Source organism: Motacilla alba, chromosome 18 (assembly GCF_015832195.1).
Source record: "Motacilla alba alba isolate MOTALB_02 chromosome 18, Motacilla_alba_V1.0_pri, whole genome shotgun sequence".
NCBI classification, from domain to species: Eukaryota; Metazoa; Chordata; class Aves; order Passeriformes; family Motacillidae; genus Motacilla; species Motacilla alba.
The window spans coordinates 254,285-273,761 of NC_052033.1; the positions used below are offsets into that span (position 1 = coordinate 254,285).

The window sequence follows — 19,477 nt, forward strand, 5'->3', positions numbered from 1 at the left end:
TCTGGGAAGGGGTGTTTTTTCTTTTATAATTTTACACATTTTCTTTTGTGTTTGTGTAACATCATACTTCAAAAGCTCTATGACAGTGGAAAATCAGACTTTTCTAAATATTTCCAAATATTTCCATTAACTAATTTTCTTTTGAAGTCAATCAGATTTGTCAGTTTGGAATTGTTATCTCCCCAGGAACCATTCCTGTCTTTGCCACTGACTTTTGTGAGCCCAGAGCAGTTGCTCTATGCAGTTCAGGTTCCACCTCCCTGAAGGGGACTATAAAGCACTCACGTGGGTCAAGTGACATCAATTTATCTATGTAACCCCAACTTCTTGCCATTCCCTCAGAGCCATGTGTGAGTGTGAGGTGTGATTTGCTGCAACTGAAAAAACATTGAGAAAAAATGGTGAATGCAAAAATTGTATCTCCAGCCATTTGTTCACGTCTCTTAAACTGAAGTCTGAAGTTTAAGCACAGCCCTTTCTAATTCATACATACACACATACACACCCACCACACACACACACACACACACACCCATACACATACACACTTTGTTTTTTAAACTTTGCCGTGGTCAGAAACCTAATACTGTAATTGTCAGAAACATAATACTGTAATTGTTTCAGGACATACATATATACATATATATATACTTTTATGTACTTTCTCAGCTACTTTTTGATTTGTCTGAGGAATCTGGTGTACCCATGGCCATAACAACCAGGTTAGTGCACAGTAGAGTCTTTCATGGCCACTAATCTTGATGACAAAATTATTCAAACAAACACTTCTTGTGTCACCAATATATATTATGTAAACCCTTGTGACTTTGATTATGTGTCTATAATACAGATTAGTCTGTTTGGGTGTTTGGTGCTGACCTCCAATAAGCTTCTAAAGTATTAGCAAGAATTTGCAAGTGACAGGCAGGCAGAGGTGCTGTTCTGCCTAATCCCATTCCCAAAACTCTGGCTATATATGTCTGAACAGTTTCTGCTGCTTTCCTTGAGGCACCAACCAGGTTCTTTCTTTCTCAGCCCCCTCACAGCCACCTTTATGCCTCTTTCCAGCTGTAATGTGTCACAAATGTTGGAAGATTTCACTAACCTTATGGATTAGAGCCAGGGAAACAGTGAGAACAAATTTAGAATAGGAGGCAGAGAATGTACCAGCTGGGAGGGGATGCTGTCAATCTCCATGGAGACCTCTTTAGTTACAGCTTTGCTAATTACTCTCATGAATTGTATAGTGCCTGGTTGAAAGCCTGGCCAAGTCAGTGGAGACTTCCAAACTGACTGACTGTGTCTTGTGCTCCTGAGGGATGCATAGGGCACAGCCCCTCGGGGTAGCCAGTTATGATTTGCACTGGGCTCTTTCTCCTTGATGGCCAAAACGCAGCCTAAGGAAAATCCAAACACCTTCATCTGATCTTCTGCATGAGGCCAGCTTCTTCTAAACAAAAGAGCTCTGGAGAAATAAACGTATATCTTGGTTAGCAGAACAATTTTTTTTTCTCAGGCATGCAAGTGAAACATCTCTGTCATCTTGTGAACTTTCCACAGGAGTCAGCTCCTGCAGGAGATGAAGTGGGACAAGATCCACAGAAGCCTTTTAACTCCAAATGCCTAGATAGGATATGCTTCTATGCAGGATTCAGGCAACTAGTTATATTTGCCCCTTATCTCCAGGATGAACATGTTTCATGGATGAGTAGAGAAAAAGGGAGGGACTACAGACATGGGCAGAGAGGAATGCAGCCAAAAATCTGGAGAAAAAGCAAAGGTAGTCCCTTTTCTGCAGTTTTCCGGGTTAGGATGTCTCTGAGCTCAGAAGGGATTGGGTTGACACCTGGGGACACTGCCACAACCCCAACACAAGCAACAACCATCCTCAGGGGGAGAATTCTGGCTCCACAACACTGCAGCTTAGGCTTGTCATTACTGGAAGCCAAACTGGCTTTAGGCACTAGTCCACTGAACAATTTCCAGTTGTTATAAAAATCTATTGGACTTCTTAACCACAAGACTCTGAGCTGATGTACCACACCCCTCAGGTTCCAGGTCCCTGATTTGTTTGTTCAGAAATTATTTATTTGTTCTACAAATAGAAATAAGGTTAAATTAACAACTGGGAAAAAAATCCACCGCACACCATGCCTGATTTCTAAAGGCATTTGGCTGCCTGAGCAGATCTTTCCCTTGCAGATCACCATTCCCCAAAATATAAATGTCATTTTCCAAACCCTTCCTGTCAAATTTCACTCCATGCTGCGGGTGTGTGCAGCTGTGTGCATGAGTGTGTGCTCACACCTGCTTAAATGTCCCTCTTCAGACACTCAGCTCCCTTTGAGCCCCTGCAGGATGCTCAGCAGTGCTGAAAATCCATGAGATGGCTGGTCGCAGTGAAATTCAGGGATGCTCCAGGGTGCTAAAACCTGTCCTGAATCCCAGTTCTCTGTACCACTATCAGTGTAGCAATTCCTTCCAGGTGATTTAGTGAGAAAGCTATCATTTATGGTCAAAAGAAAGATGACGGGTAAGTTCCCTGCAGTTCTGGAATTCACTGGAAGGATTTTTTTATCTCATCAAAAACAGAGGAACTGTTCTTGAGTAGACCCCTATCCACCTGCCTCAGGTGCTCATCTTGCCTGGCACTAGGCAGCTGGAAATGTTTTTCTTCAAAGCTCATTCTCTTTGGATCCTTTGGCAGGGGGTAGAACACAAGGGGCATCTCTAGAGGATGATTTGGCTGTGCTATTTTAGACCCTTGCCCTGGGAGGAGATGCATCTGCCTTTGTGCTGCATGTTTCCCCCCATTGACATGAAGTGAGTGTTGGGTGACACAGGCTCAGACTTGATAACATGGAGGTTTGAATTTACCTAATTCACCTACAGACACTCAGAGGGGGCTTACATGGGGTGAGCACAAAAACTGGTATAGTATAAACTGCTTCTCTCATGTGACTTTGACTTCCTCCTTTGAAATTGTCTCCTCTGCCTTCAAGCTCATTGAAAGGTCCAGTGTGAGCTGCACAGATTAGCTTAAATCTAATACTGGGCTTGACTTTAAATTCCATCTTTATTCTTCACCAGTCCTTCCATTTCCCTGAGCCTTAATCAGGTAACAGCTTTAAAACTGTGTGTGTGCATTAAGTATCATATTTAAGGTTTCCGAACCTAAATCATATTTCTCATACAACTGCAGTTGTGTCCACAACAGCAGTGTTGGTTTAAATTGCCAGAAACGTTATCTTTGTGGGGTGGGGACCAAGTGTTTCAAATATGATTGTACAGCTGTCAGTATCACTGTGTAACTGGGAATTAAGCCTTTAAAAATATGTTTAATCATAACTTTCAGTGACTAAGAAGTTGGTTCAATAGGGGGAATGGAGTTATGTGGGAATGAAACCTGAAATGCAAAGGGAATAAAAAAATTTCATAAGCCTTAAAAAACCAGGAGCAAACAGCAAACAGACAGATCATGGTTTCTCCAAAAAAGCAGAAAAGAACTAATCCAGATGATTAGGCACAGTCAGAAGCTTGCATAAAGACATATATTGACACATAACCAACAAAATCTGGAAAACATGCTGTGGGAACAAAGACTGGGCCAAGCCTCCCCTATGGTTACTGCAAGGCTGTGATAACGAGGTGCTGGCTCTGCCAGGTAAAGCCACAGGCTCAGGGCTGTGCCCAAGGCTGGTGAACAGGGAGCACTGAGCACCTGTAAATCACAAAGAAAACAACACATCACCGATCTAGGCTCCAGACACAGGCTCAGAGCTCAGCGTGTTCCCACTGAAGGCCAAGGTCATTTAACATTTGGGAGGCAAAGCGGCTGCTCTAGCCATGAGCACCATGTGCAATTCCCAGCAGCTTCCAAAGGTGACGATCAGCACTCAGCTGGCACCTGCCTCACACCTGCAGATCCTGAAGGCCCTGCTGCTCTTGGCAGGGAGGTGTGTGTGCATGTATGCCCTGCATAGGTACATGCATAAACCCAGCTATCATATGGGAAATGTGGAAATGAGCAGGGAAAGGACAAGTTCTTGGCTGTATTGGGAGCTGGTAAGTGTGACACCAGTGCAAATAAACGGAGAGGGGACACATGAGTATGAGGGGGTCTAAGGCTCCATGTGTGGGGCATGAACAGGAGGTTCATGGCAGCGGTCGGGAGGTTTGAGTCAAGTGAACTCGCTGCTAATCCTCTTGCACACAGCCTTCCTTGCGGGAGATCTCATGACTCTGGGGAGAAGTACATTGTGTAACAAAGCAATGGTGAACCCAAGCTCCATTTAACAAGGCTTGGCACAGGTGCAACAGAGTAGGATACTTACCCCAAGAGAGCGTGAGAGAGAGCATCTCAGTGCATCAACCACTAGCTTAGAGTCCTTAAAAGCCCTGTGTGGCTTTGGGAGAGGAGCTCAAGTAGAGGGGGAAAAAAAAGAAAAGAAAAAGAAAAAAAGCCCATAACTCCACAGAAAGCAGCTCCCTGCACTGGGCATCCCTGCACTTGTGTGGAAATGTTGCATAATGTCCCTTTGCACCACACAGAGCTTTGAAATCTGCAGGATCAAAGCTGTATGGAGACACTATGGATGTGCCAAGACAAATTTAAAGGCATTTTGCAATTACAGGAAGAAGCACAAAGCCACACTCCAGCATCCTCTTGCTGTTCCACTGTGACATCTAGTGGCAATGGCACTGGAGAACAGAACAGGAATGGTATTCCTTGTTTTAGGCCTGTCCCTGCACTCACCTCCTGAGTAGCTTTTCCCCATCCATCTGAGAATTATCTCGTATTATTTTGGAAAAAGCTCTTTTGCCACTAATCCTATTGGTTTTCTACAGATGTAAAAAAAATCGGGATTTAAAGGTTTCACAGTGTGCTTCCTAGAATGTATCACTAGGTCTCCACTTGTGTGTGCTGTGTCTTTGCTTTACAGCTTTATGGCACAGACACTGAAAAAAAGACAAAAGAGATTGTGGGTTAAAGAGTGATAATTTAAGATGCCTTTACTGAAAAAGCAAATGAGTTAAAATGCAAATATTGAGGTCACAGCAGTGTCCATTTAAGGGCTGGTCTTCCAGGTCTCTGAGGTTAGAATTTGCAGTTGTCATCAGGTAAATCTTCTTTGCAAACCATTCTCCAAATCCAGTTGTTTTTCATAGAGTTTGTTGAGTCTTTTGGTAGCAGCTGGACAAAAGTTTTGTTGAATCTCTTGCATGGGATCAAAAGCATGTGATCTGGTGGGAAAAACTTGCCACTGAGTCACCGTGTAACCTTTGCCACAGTAGTTAAAACTGTCACCATTTGCTTCTCCCTTCTGCTTTCATGAGGGTAATTTGCAGGGCTGCATCTCTCTTAGGGAAACATTTGGCATGTGGGCCTCTGCCTCTCCTGACTGATTAAAAGGAAGATGAGTATTTGTGCTTTGAAACTTCATTTATATGGAGAGATATTCAGGAACTGTTTGGATGGTAATGTTGTAGGCATCATCTTCACCTAATGGCCATAACTACCAGAGAAGGAACAGCAGAGCAAAGCAACAGCAACCCAAGCCCTAAGTTAAATGGTAGATTAAAATAATGTGACTAATAAGAAAAGTAAGCAATAAAAGAGAGGCAATGGAAAAAAAAAAACCTTAGTGAAAATTGCTCCTTGGTGGCCGACACTGATGCCAAAACAGAAAGCCTGGAGTTAAATGAGCTCCCCAACACATGCCACAGTGATTTAATTAAGAGTGTGAGCAACACACTGGAGAGAGAGGGGCTGAGAACTGGGGGTGCTAGGGCTGGAAGTGTATGGGAAAAGCCGTGGATTTGAACCCATCCTTGTGGTCCTTTCCCAGCCCATGGCAGCCTCACAGCTTGAAGGCAGGAGCCAGGCTGCTGGCTAAAAAACACCCCAAAAAGGGCAAGACCACTGTGATAGATGATGGTTTGGACTCAAAGACCTTGGAGGTCTTTTCCAACCTGAATAATTCTATAAAGTGCTTTTGCCTGCAGGCAGTTTTTACCTGCAGCTTTTCCTTTCTTCCCAAGAGCTCTCTCCCCTCAAACCCCTACACAGGGCTCAGAATGTCAGGTGAGGGTAGGATGAACCCATCAGAGGAAACACTTCAGTCTTGGATTTTCACCCTGTCCAGGCCCCCATCTCAGTGCCTGAGGTGAGGCGGCCCCACAGAATCACTGGGGTTGGAAAGGACCTCTGGAGATCATCCAGTCCAACCCCCCGCTACAGCAGGTTCATCTGGAGGAGGTGACACAGGAATGTGTCCAGGTGGGTGTGGAATGTCTCCAGAGAAGGAGACTACACAGCCTCCCCGGTCAGCTGTTCCAGAGCTCTATCACCCTAAATGCAAAGGAGTTCTTCCTAGTGTTGAGGTAGAACATTCTGTGTTTTAGTTTATGGTCACTGCCCCTCGTCCTGTCGCTGGAGACCAATGAAAAGAGTCTGACAGCATCCTCTGACACTCTTTGGATATATTTAAATACAGTTGTAAGATCCCTTCTCAGTCTTCTCCAGACCAAACAGGCCCAGCTCTCACAATGTCTGTGCATCAGAGAGATGCTCTAGACCCTTCATCATCTTTGTGGCCTTCGCTGGACCCTCTCCAGCAGCTCCTTGTTTTTCCTGTGCTGAGGAGCCCAGAACCGGACACAGAACTCCAGAACAGGGCCGTTCCCTGCCCGGAGCAGCGCCAGCGCTCGCTGTCCCCCCGCCCCCGGTCTCAAGATGGCGGCAGCCGTGAGGGCCGGACCAGGGCCCCGGGGCGGGAAGGGCCCAGCTCCGCCGCGCTGAGGCCGCCCGGCCCCTCCCGACGGGCTCCAGAGCGGCAGGGAGGGGCCGCAGCCGGACCCGGCCATGAGCGGAGCAGCGGAGGCGCGGGAGCTGGAAGAGCGGCTACGAGAGGCGGCGGCCCTGGGGGACGTGGCGGAGGTGCGGCGGCTGCTGCGCGCGGGGGCGGACATCGACTCCCGCAACGAGATCAATGGCTGGTAAGGGGCGGCGGCGTCGCGCGGGGTCCCGGCGCTGCGGGGGACGAGGGGCAGGCCGGGGTCGCTGCGGGGCCCGGCTCTTCCCTTGCTGCCCTTCTCAGTGGCGATGTTCGGGGTTCTTGGGTTCGGGGCTCCCCCCAACCCATCATCAGGCACGGGGTGAGGGAGCTGCTCTGGGAACGCAGCTCTTGTGTTTCTTAGTTTTCCCATTTGCAAATACAGAAAAGCTAATCTCGGGAGGCTCGGAGATTTACTGCTAAAGAGGATCACTGTAAGAGGAGGTCGCCCTCCTTTCACCTGTCACTGCGTGTTTGCTCAAGGTCCCCGTCCAGTCGCTTGTGTGGGACAGTAGTGGGAGTCACTCTGCAAGGCAAAGGAGGGCCCTGCCCTGTGTAACTTACAGATTCAGAACTTTAGAAAATGCCACAATGAAGGAATCTTTATTCCCAGTTATCACTTTATGCATAATTCGGATGAGGTAGGACAGGGTTGGTGAGGAACAGCCAGGCTGATGAGTCCCAACCCTTCTGCTTCCTTTCTGCAGGACCTGTCTGCACTGGGCCTGTAAGCGGAACCATGCCCAAGTGGTGTCCTGCCTGCTGGAGGCTGGTGCAGACAAGCAGATCCTCACTGCTAAGGGAGAGTTGGCGGCACAGCTAACGTCGAAACCAGACATCCGCAAGATTTTGGGAGGTACTGTTCCCATTTAAAAAGCCATCTATAATTCTTGGTCTAAACACTAAAACATTTTTAGTGCTTTTATCTGAAGCAGTAATTGGCAAAACCTTGGCTAGGACCATTGTACTTCATTAGACAGCTCTGATTTATAACTGGAATTCATATTTGGGCAAATAGATGTGGAGATTTCAGGTAGGAGGGTCTTGTGTTCTGAGCTGTGTCATCAAGAAGTAGAAAAGCTGTACGCTTTGGGAAGTGTGCTGCTGCACTCCTGTTTGCTGTCATTAAGCTAAAGCTGGCATGCAAGCTGCAAATGGGGGCTTTCACAATTGTACAGTTTGCTGTAGTCTGACCATGATCAATACTACAAATCCCCTCAAAAGAGTTTTATCACTGAGGAAGTTATGCCTTCTGAGCACCTTGTTATAGTGTGACTTGCTGGTAGGGGTAATTTTTGCCCTGTAATTCTGCCATCTGCCACTTTTCATATGCACAGCAAACCCAGTTAGGTGTCTGTGACACTCCTGAACAGCATCTAGGTACTGTGCTCCAGATTAAAATTCTAAGGTGCTTTACCTTTGGAAATGTGCTGTCTTCTGCAATTGAACTTCAGTTGCTCTCTGGAGTGATCTGTTCTTACAACAACAGGGCAGGGTTATCCTTCACAAGGTTGCAGCTAAATCATGACTCAGGTTCCAACAGTTAAGCCTGAAGGAATGGCATGTTCTTACACCATGCTTTTGCCTTCTTTTGGGTGAGGTGTGGGCTTAGTTTGTGGTAAACGACTCACCTGTTTTTAACATCTGAATCGTCAAGCACACGTAGATGAACTCTGTTGTCTTATTTTTGTGTCTGTTAAACTTTCATGTGTTTCCTGGGGAATAAACACATATCACTTACCTTCTCTCCTAGTTTTTATTCTGGGAGTGTGGTATCATTTAGCAGATCGTTCTGAACTGCTTTGACATCACTATTTACGTTCTTTGATCCTTAGTCAGGAATGTCACTTACTGCAGTGCTTTTATGCAAGAGTTGAGTTTGTTTGGGTATTACACCAAGCAGTCACTTCCTTGCAGAAATACTGGGTTAAATTTGCTAGCCTAGGTCATAATAAACTAATTACAGCAGTACTATTAAGAGCATGTTAAAATTAGCTTCATTAAAGGACTACTGGTCATCCAATTCATTTGAAAGCGCTGGAACAACACTGCTAGAAATGATGTGTCTTTCAAAGATTATTTTCCCCCCTTGTAGGAGTGTGCCCCCTGTTGACAGAGTGACAAAACTGTACTTTGTCCCCTTAAAAGGAAAGAAGCCAGAAGTTTATCTCCTTGATTAAGTGAAAAGACGCCTCATAGGACCCAGGAGACTTCACCTCAAACTTAAGGATAGCTAACTGGACAGAAGCCAAAAAAAGTCTAGAAAAAGGAGTGAACAAAGAAACTAATCGCTTTTGTAAAGTGTTTTACCAGGAGCAAGGACCTCTTGCACTTGGATCACTGTTTGTTATTTTGTCTTTTATAAAACCTTTTTGTTTCCAACACTGCAACAGAAGCCATCCTGCTGATTTTTATGCCTCCAATGGTAGCTCAGCTCTCTTGGGTGTGTTATAGGCCTCTGAGAGCTTATTAGACCTGGCTCGAGGACACTACTATAACACCCCCCCCCCTTTGTTATCAAAAACCAGAATATACTGAAGACATTTATAAGTTTTTCTTTCACTTTACAGCTACTGGCCTCCAAGTGTTACATGCTTCTGGAACATTAGTGTCATTTTTTGATGACCTTGGAATGTGATGTAGTTTCAAGACACAATAGGAAAATTAACTATATTCAAAATGAGAAAGATATATCCAGTAACATGATGGATTTTTTTCTCTCTCCATTCCCTACCCCTCATTTTTGAACTTCATCAATAGAGGAACAAACTGAATGTCAAGGAGTGAAGGATTTAAATTTATCCATTGTTGCGAACTACTTGGCCAACCCATTCCCTAACATTTACACCGAAGAAAGCATTCCAGGCAGCTTGGCAGAATCCCAGAATGAAAGTGCTTCCATCTCTTCTGCTTCCCAGAGTGAAACTAGCCCTTGTCCATCAACAACTCAGGCTGAAAGCATCTGCATACCCATGTCATGCAGCAGCGTTGAGACTTTCCCAGCACCGGATGCAGCAGCCAGGCCACCCCCTATGCCCACCGTCTCTGCAGCCGCAGCATGTGCCAGCCCAGGGGTGCCCTACGGCCCTGGCCGCCCCCCAGCCATGACCCCCAGCCTGGGGCTCTGCTCCCCAGGAGTATCCGGCCAGGCCTTGCCTCTGCAGCCTCACACCTCCCCCAGCAGCCCCGCAACCGCCTTCCAGCCCTTCTTCTTCACTGGAACATTCCCATATAACATGAAAGGTAAAGAGGTGCTGTGTCTCATAGTTCTGTTACAGTTACTGGGTGAAAAAGGAAGTTAAGTAATCCTTTCACTTCAGACTCTAGTAGAATAGAGGCAGAAATGTTGAATTCTGTGGCCAGAAGTGCCCTGACCTTTCTCCTGCTCAGTTATGTAAAATGTCTGTTACACTGTATTTTAACCATGGTAATACTTTGCAAAACAATGGAAAGATCAGTCCATGTAACATGAACATTTAAATTTTCCACTACATTTGCATCAAATGCAGCTCTGGTAGTTTGGTAACAACTCAACTTTGTGACTGGATGGATCAGTTTCAATAGCGTTAACATGGTTCTCCTGTTTATTTTTGCTGGAAGCTTCTGTTAACTGCATACTATTTCTCAGATCATGGGGATTGTATTAAAAAATCCAAATTCAGAAGATAACGGTAAATACTATAAATATTAGGTTTGAGTTTGTTGTCTTTTCTGTTATTAACCTTTTAATTCTTTCTCTGTCAGAACTTGTACTCAAGGTCAGAGTCCAGAACCTGAGAGACAGTGACTTCATTGAGATTGAACTGGACAGACAAGAATTGACCTATCAAGATCTGCTCAGAGTGAGCTGCTGTGAACTGGGTGTTAATCCAGAGCAAGTAGAAAAGATCAGAAAACTACCCAATACACTTCTAAGAAAGGTAAGAATAGAAACAAGAGATTAACTTGACTTTTCACTTTGCAGACATCAGAGAACGTATATTTGCAGAAAGATTGGCAAAATGTCACTTTTGTTAAATAAAAACTGACAGATTCAAAGGGATGCTGGACCTTTCTTAAAACTTCATCATAACTTGTTTAAAAATAGTCTTGTTAAAATAGGCAGAGTATTTTAGCTCCAAAAGCATATGGAACTATTACAGCTTGACTTTTAAAAAAATGTCTCAGAAACAGTGCATTTAGGGTGCTTTAAAAGGATGTAATTGCCAAGTATTACTTCACTGTCTGCTTGCCTAAAAAGAATGAACAGTAAGGGGAAAAACCTCCACAAAATGGCATATGAACAGCTTAAAGATATGCTGTTAACAAATGAAACTGCCCTTCTGTTCCAAAAATGTATATTCCAGAGGTCTGTAGATGAAAGTGGTCACAAGTCTTGGTTAAGCGACATGCACAAATGCAGCCAAATTGTAATGAGATTAAAGGAGAAGAAAAAGTTTGAGGAGAAAAACCAAACAAGCAAACCTCCTACACTTTTAATGAGTATATGTTGGTAGGGGTTTTTTTTTAATTATTTATTGCTATTATTGGAGATGATGTCCCTGGAATTTTAGTTTTTACTTCCTATAGTTATTTTATAAATAATAACAACACGCTAATAATGATAGGAGTAATAATGTTGTTTTCTCTGTTCCTTACAAGGACAAGGATGTTGCCAGACTCCAGGACTTCCAAGAGCTGGAGTTGGTCCTTGTGAGAAGTGACAGCTCTCCCTTCCGGAACACTGCGGCTACGCTGATGGAGCAGCCATGCTACAACAGTAGAGCATCCAAGCTGACCTACTGACCCTGTGAGCTGCACTGCAATGTGAACACTTGGCAGTGACATGTGCTGCCCTTTGGAAGGCAGCAACTTAAGTGCGTGTAAAACCTTAAGTTATCATTAGGGTTACTATTTTAACTAATATTTTATATTTTATATTCTGTTTGCTTTTATTTTTTTACTTGATACGGTATTCAGGCAAGGGATACCTCATTTGTCCAGTAAAATCACAGGTTTCCAGTGTATTTCAAGGAAGTTTATTGGTTGTATCTGGCAGTGTGGGGCATGAAAGATGTAATTATTGATACAAAAATTTTCTTAAGTACACCCACTCTGACCAAGTAAGACACATGGAAAGATTGAGGAAATTGTGTGTCTCTGTGTGTACTTCCACATTAAATTAAAGAGACACACAATGGATAGTTGCTCTCTAAAAATGTGAATGTGCAAGTCCTTAATCTCTTGCCCCTCACAAACACTCACCATGATGTGTTGTTTAGAGATACTTAATGCTCAGAAGTGGCAGGAGAAACCCTTTTACTGGGCTGAAAATAACTGGAATAAGCATGTCCATATTTAAATGTTTATTTTCCCTGTGAGAATATTCTACCTCCAACAAAAAATACGAAAGCCTCTCGTAAATGTTCCTATTGAGTTGCAGTGCCCTTTCAAGAGAAACCCCTTGTTTCAGATGGGGAGGGACCCCCAATGTGTGTCCGTGGTTTTATTTACTTTCTGACCGATGTGAGCCTGTGCATTACTCACATCAGGTGTCAGTATTGTCAAGCCAGGAAAGCTCGCTGTGGCCCTCCCTTGTACACCAGTTCCAAGGGGGATGGTTGTTTCTGCTGTGTGAGCAGCACAGCAGTGTCCTAATGAGAGATCACAGCTGGAAGGAACACAGAATGCTTTTATGAGCCACTAGATGGGAAAAACACCACAAGCAAGTAACTAATTTGTAACTTTACATCCTGCACCGTCTACTGTCACTGTAACATAGCCTTGTTTTAGCCAGGTGAGTTACTGAAAGGGCTGAATGCCTCCAGGTGCTTTCAACTTTTTTTTTCCCCCTCTTCTTTGTGGGGAGTGAAAAAAAACCACAACTCTGGTTAAGCTACAGACTGTTTAACTTGCATTTAAGCAAGTCTGTAATGAAAAAATTCACCTGTGGGTTAAAATACTTAAGTCACAGCATCGCCGGAGTATTAAACAACCTGAAATTTTTCTTGATTTAACATGGCAGCCACGAAAGTTACACTTTTGGAGGCTGTTTTCTTTTTTACCAAAAAATAAAATGCTGACCTTTGCACCAAAACCCTTAAATGGGTCCTGAGGTGGGTGGAGGGCTGAGGGATTTGCTTTTTCTGCATGAGCTGCTTTTTCTCCTCTCTGTTCCCCCCCACCCCAAACTACTGATTTTCCTTCCATCTCTGCTTTATGAAGCTGCACTAGGCAGAATTTTGGCACAGCCGATGGATGCTGTGTTTGTTGTTGATCTGGACTACAGTGTTGACAAACTATAAATAGTACAGCACCATGTTCTAGTAGAAGCAGCATGGCTGCCACCCTCCGCGTGTCCTGCTTTACAGTGAAGACTCCATCAAGCTGCTGCACACTGAGAGAAGACAGAAACCCCTTCTTCCAGCAGAGGAGATACTTGACTCTGGGCTCAGGATTTCACCAAGTTACTTAAGCTTAAAATTCTTGCTTACTTCAGCCAAAATAATTATCATCCTTTCCTCCATGTTCCACACCCATCACCTCAAGCCTGCTAACTTCCCATTCTCAGTCTTGGTTTTTCTCCAGCCAGGAGCTGAGCTACTTTAATGCCAGATTCAACTCCTGGGAAGCTTAAGGCTGTGACACAGTATGAAGTAAAACTTCTCAACTAAGGTCCCTGCTTTGTTTTTCTTGTAAGACAGGAAAGAAAGTTCTATTTTAACAATTGCGAATTTATCTCTCCAGCATAGCTTGGGGGCTACCTTAGATTATGTGCAATAACTGTGAAAAACAGTAGTGGTTAAATGGTTCAAAATTAGTAAGTGTATCTAATTTGTTTCCAGTTCCTTTATTTAGGAAGTCAGTGTTAAGGACTGTCTCCATTAATTACTGAGCATTCTGCTAGAGGGCAGCTGGTTTAAAAAGCTTTATTTCTCTAGTTTCCACCAAGAATAACAGTAAATGTGTTAAGACTTAAACTCATAATCTGACTGTAATAACAGTATATCTATGCATTCAGAGAAGTATTTTTGTACGTTTTATGCAGTTTGATAAACTCTAAGGCACACTAGTTATGTTAGCTGTTTTTTGTTGGGCTTTTTCTTTGAACAATGAACTGTTGGAATGGCAACTGAGACTAAGTTTACAAAACTTACTGTTCTTCCAAGGACGCTTTTTGTTTGCACTACAAACTTGTACTGAACTGACATTGCTACACTTCACTTATAATAAAGTATCAGTCATGTCAAGTACTTTGATCTCTTCCTTTTTCAGGGTAGGGGGTAGAAGGATGTGAAGAGGATCACTCTAGAGTGGACAGGACACTAAAATTTTAATGCAACTTTGAAAAATCAGAGGCCAGTACACTCTTAACACCTAATAAAGACTGTCAGGCTGTCTAAACCAGTATTGGAGAAAGCATGTCAGAGGTGCTTACTGAAATCAGGTACTTTTGCCTAGCATTCCTAAAAAATCTGGGATAGTATTTATGCTGGAGTTAAGCTCTGAAGATACTTCTCACAAAGATGAATCTCTCTGGAGATGTCTGTACAGTCAAATCTGGAGGCAGAAAGGCACTGTTTCCTATGCTCTGCAAAACAGAATTTTCCTTCATCTTCAAAGCATTAAAGACTCCCCTATGAGATGTGAGAATATGAATCCCAGGCTACTCTATGACAAGGTTCTTCATTTTATCATTTTTACTTTTGCAAAGTAAGGAGAAATGCAAATCCTGTAACAAATAAGTGCAGTGGAAGGTACAAGACAAACATTTTCACTGCTGAAAGAAGTAACACATCCAGGAAGAGGCTGAGTCCTGTTTCACAAGTTTCAAAAGTAGGAGGTGTTTATCTAATGTCTCCAGTTAGAATTTAGTTATAATTTCACTTGTTCCCACTTTATTTTTTCCCAAAACCACCACACCCAGTCTCCATCCCCTGCGCCTCTGTGTCTGGTTTAGAACAATAAAAGTTAAAAAAGGAACATGGCTGTCTGCATGTGTTATCAAAACCTAGCACTACTGACCAGAGGGACCAAGATGCAGATTCCTCCCAAGTGCACTTCCACGCACAGGCCAAACAAACCAGCACAAGTTACAATGGTGTTCTGTCCATGTCTGATTTTGGTTACATACACAATCAAGGCCTGAATACTAATGGAAAAGATAATGCTCTTTTTAAAGAATGTAAATTCATTGCCTTACAGCCACAGCACTGACTAGTACTCACTGCAGTTCTTTTCCAACAAGAACCACTCTTGCTTGCACTACAGCTTCACAGGGAAGCATGAGGCACATCTCCCTTCCTGTGTGTCTGTTCTGACCAACTGCACAGGGCTGTTAATCAATACCCCAAACCAATACTGCAATGCAAATATGAAGCAGTCAGAATGCCAGTCTCAGCATTGGCATCTCTCTAAACATGCTGTCGAAGTTGAACTGTTTTATGAAGAATTAATACTGCCATTTTTATTGCAAGATTTCTGTTATTTCTTAACCTACTGCAGCAAAAGGCTCTTTTTGGGGAGATGCTGAACCCAACAGCATCCAACTGCTGCAAAAGTAAGCCTGAAATTAAATGCTGATGGCACCAAAGAAACCCAAACCCTCAAAGAGCACAGAATAACTAAGCATCCAAATTAATCAACTAAGCTTGAAGACATGAGAAATTTATTAGGAAAGAAGCTTATTTAATATTAAATGTTCAATGACAGAGACAATCAAATTTGTAACAGAAATTCAAAGATACTTTATTTCCATTTCTCATATATCAAGAAGCTAGGAATTGCTTAGTTGTAAAAATGGGATTCATCTTAGTTCAATTCACACAAATACTAAACATTTATTCTTGTGTTTTAAAGTCCAAGAATGAAAACTTGCAATTAAACACTGAGCAAGCCATGTGTTCAGGTTATGTTGGTTTCATATCTTAAAAAGTCTTAAAGAAAAAGAAGGATACAGGACTTATATTCTCAGTAGCATATGTGCTATTATCAACACATCTTTTTGAACTCTGGGAGGAAACACCAGTCCTGAATTAAATTTTGTAAAAAAAAAAAAAAATCTAACTCAACTTTACGTTTTTCTATGCCACTACAGCTTTCTTTCACCTCATTTAAAAGCAGATCTTCAGTTTAAGCTGTTTTCTGCTGTCTTCGCAGACTCTTCACATAGTAGTCCTATAATGCAAAATTTTGGGAGAACAGACGATTAGACAGCATTAGGAGCATTGTGTTTACCATTCCTATACACTCGCCCAGTTGTTAGCTGTCATCTTAACTCTACAAAAACATCACCATTGAACATGACTGCCATTAGAAGCAATGATGTAGCATTAATGGTTTAATATCAACATTAAATGTTTAAGAGTCCTAGCATACATAATGCAACTACAGTAACAAATTATATTGCAATAAGCTCATTTATCAGCTGTCACCTTCACTGTTAGTTCCTTATTTCAGGAATACAACTAAAGACCTTCTGTAAGAAAGCTATGTCAAGAGTTGGGAAAAAACTTCAAGTTGTCCTTCCAATACATAATTGCCTATTGCTTAGCTGCTTCATTTCCCACAAAGAGTTTCCAGCATACATTCCTGCCATCAACACTGCCATCATGTGGTGGCATCTGTCTCTGCATTTGTTTTACAAATTGCCTTACAAGCCTGTTACCAGCCATTCCACTCCTCTGTGCTATGGCTGACTGCAAAGTCTCCTACACAGTAGGAAATATTAAGCACATACCTCTTAAAGACTTGAATTGCATTGAAAGTAACAAGGCGAATATTAGGTAGTGTTTATTGCATTTTAAACTCTTTAAAGATATCTAATTCTGGGCAGCACTGCATTCCCTACACACAGTTGAAAGAAAATTCCATTCTGTTAACATCAGATTTATAGTAGTCACACAATACACAAAAAGTCCTTTCCACTAGCTTCAAAATCAAGAACACAACAGTAAGCTTAAAGATTACAGGCAACAGCATTCAAACATGGATGTGGGTAGAGAAAGGAGTACCTGGCATGAGTACCTGCTTAGTTTGACTGAATCCTTGATTTTTAATTTGGCTTTTCATGGGCCGCTCACAACACCAACGCTGTGTGAGGTATGGTAGTCAGCTGCAATAATTCATAAACCCTACACTTCCATCAATCCAATGCTACTGGCTCTCGAGTTACAGAACAAACTGCATTAGAATGCAAGGCAATAAAGCAAAAAAACTAGAAACATCCTTGACAAAGAAATACTAGCAGTTTAAATGAAAACAAACTAGTCCAACATATGCCTCAAATATTAAGTATTTAAGCAAAAGTTTCTGCTGATGTACCAACACAATATGGACTTAAATACAAAACCAGTTCAACTTTTTTTAAAAAAAAAGATAACAGAATCCCTAAAAATAAAAAAGGATAATTAATTTTTCTATGGTGACTATATTACATATATGTCCCAAAGAGGCACACTAATGGGGGGCACGAGTCTGCTACAAAATAGCTGAGACAAAACAATGTACCTCAAAACGTTTTGCAGGACTACACTGTCATTTCCTTCAGAAGGTGCTTTAGTTTCTCTTCTTACTTGACTTAGTTCCATCTTCATCTGTGCATACTTACGCTGCACTGTTAAACAGTAACAAAAAGCCCTAATCAAAGTTTGAAATAATGCACTTACCTCTGTCTGATCTGAGGTCATATCAGATCAGTTTTAATTGGACTGAGTGTCACCTTCAGATTTAATGTCTTCATTGGTCCCATTGACCTCATTCTTAGTCTCACTCTCCTTCGAGTCTGTATTTGTGTCTTCACTCTGTTTTTCTCGACTACTGGACTTCATACTACTTTTTTTATCATCAGATCCCCTCTTTTCTGCCATGAAAGAAGACATTGACCATGGATTTCAAAGTAAAAACAAACATTGCACACGTGAGATATATACTGCATAGAACATGGGACAATTACTTTCTATAGCAATAACAGTAATACTCAAAAAATTACAGAAATAGGCTTCAGACTACCATGCTGGAATGGAGAGGGGACAAAATAAATGTAGAAGGAGACAGTACAGGGTGGGGGAAGAGGAGAAAGGTCAGACCTCCTAACAGAGGCAGCTACTCAGCTCTCTGTCAAAATGAACAAATTGGGGGTAAAAAGGTTAGGCAGATGTGTAATTATGGTGCATGGCTTCCTTACTTATTATGGGAATCTTTTGGTCCCCAAGTTTTGATTTCCAATTGCGTATGGCTTGCTTTGGTTCATAATTTTCGTTAATTATAGTTCTTGAAAGAGATTCAGAAAAGAGTGCAGGACAATGCTTGACTGCATGATCAAAGAAATTGATACTTGCCCATTAAAAACTAGCAATCTCAAACTATCAAATACTTTGGGAAACAATATTAACCACTGACAGCTTTGAAGGTGGAGATCAGTGACAACCAAAATTAAATTTGAAGCTACACATTTGTCAGCATTGTTAATTCTCAATTTTATAAAAACAGCAGTCATTTATAAACAACTCATTAAAAGGGCTTGGGGAGACAGCTTGTAAAATATATAAAAACCAACTTTTTTTTCAAAGGCAAAGAAACAGCAAGCTGTGGGGGAAGGAGCCCACAATATGATCATGAATTGGGAAGCTTACTGAATCATTTGCTACACTAAAAACTCAATCTTCAAAGGAAGGAAGCCAGAAGTAAAAATATTTCCATGGGAAGAGAAACATTCAGTATTAGAGCTGTGTGCCTCATCTGTAAATTCAGTATTTGCAAATTTAATAAAAGTACCAATTCCTGCTGTATTATTTCACACCATAATAGTCAACTCTTGCTCAGTAAAGACACTCTGGAGAGAAAAAAAAATCCAAAAAACCAACCTCTCAGATGTCATCATACAGAACAACACTCATGCTCTTTTTTCTGATTATTCCCTGCTATCTGGGCAATCAAAATAAATAATATAAATAGATATATATATCCCTGACACAGGAGCACACAGATAGAACACTCTGAAAAAGCTATTTTAAATAACATTATCACCTAGACTAGCATAACGCACTTTTATATTCCAGGACACAAAGCAAGAAATTAAGCTTTAAAAGAGCAGCAACATTCCAACTTCCTTGTTTTATAACAGACTACCAAAGGATAGGGTAAAGCCCTCACAGGGGGCTTTTAGAAATGAGGGCAACTGCCTAATGACCACCAGTAGTGAGGATTCACCTGCAGCAGCACATCCAGTACAGGGTGCTTGGAAAAAGCACATGGCAACATCACCCAGCTCACTGAAGGTCTAAGTCAGTATGGGTCTGTCTGCCTTCAATTTGGCAACTCCGCAGGTAGATTGCACTCTAACTAACCTTGTTAAAAAGTCTTCTTTTTGTGTCTTAAAGGTATCTCCGGTGCACACGAGGATCCACTGAGGAATAGTAGTCTTGTTTCCCCGCAGAGGACTAGTAGTCAGTCCAATAATCTTATCTTCTGTCCTATGTAGATATGGTAGATCTTAATAGCCCTATGGATGTGCAGTGTGCAGGGTTTTGTTGTCTTGTTTGTGTCTTGAATGTGGTCAAAAAGGATAGTTTTGTTTAAGGTTAAAAAAAACCTAATAAACTGTGGTATGAAAGATCAAACTCTTCTAAAAATTTTACTATTAAAATAGGCATACCATACCA

The 19,477-nt window shown here is 42.2% G+C and overlaps 2 protein-coding genes across 3 annotated transcripts in view; one reads left to right on the top strand and one right to left on the bottom strand.

The window, feature by feature from the left end:
* On the top strand, positions 1-15,861 carry LOC119709462 (ankyrin repeat domain-containing protein 40-like). 2 transcript variants are annotated; one of them, XM_038157264.1, is made up of 5 exons: positions 13-6,999; positions 7,544-7,692; positions 9,597-10,079; positions 10,581-10,756; positions 11,478-15,861. In XM_038157264.1, exons 1-5 carry the CDS (start codon positions 6,866-6,868, stop codon positions 11,619-11,621), a joined length of 1,086 nt encoding a protein of 361 aa, XP_038013192.1. In that variant the 5' UTR covers positions 13-6,865; the 3' UTR covers positions 11,622-15,861. The 2 variants fall into 2 exon arrangements, with proteins under 2 accessions (XP_038013194.1, XP_038013192.1); XM_038157266.1 differs by lacking the exon at positions 9,597-10,079 and having other exon boundaries at positions 1-6,999.
* LUC7L3 (LUC7 like 3 pre-mRNA splicing factor) overlaps positions 15,539-19,477 on the bottom strand; it is a 20,048-nt gene continuing 16,109 nt past the window's right edge. Inside the window, 3 exon segments of the mRNA XM_038157262.1 lie at positions 15,539-17,283; positions 17,285-17,430; positions 17,536-17,676. Coding sequence (XP_038013190.1) covers positions 17,248-17,283; positions 17,285-17,430; positions 17,536-17,676 — 323 coding nt within the window. The 3' untranslated portion in view covers positions 15,539-17,247.

Bases quoted from the DNA above. Each gene is read 5' to 3' on its own strand.
- LOC119709462 (XM_038157264.1), top strand. From the start codon at position 6,866: ATGAGCGGAGCAGCGGAGGCGCGGGAGCTGGAAGAGCGGCTACGAGAG. The intron at 7,000-7,543 runs GTAAGGGGCGGC...TCCTTTCTGCAG, and splicing joins CGCAACGAGATCAATGGCTG to GACCTGTCTGCACTGGGCCT. The intron at 7,693-9,596 runs GTACTGTTCCCA...CTTCATCAATAG, and splicing joins CATCCGCAAGATTTTGGGAG to AGGAACAAACTGAATGTCAA.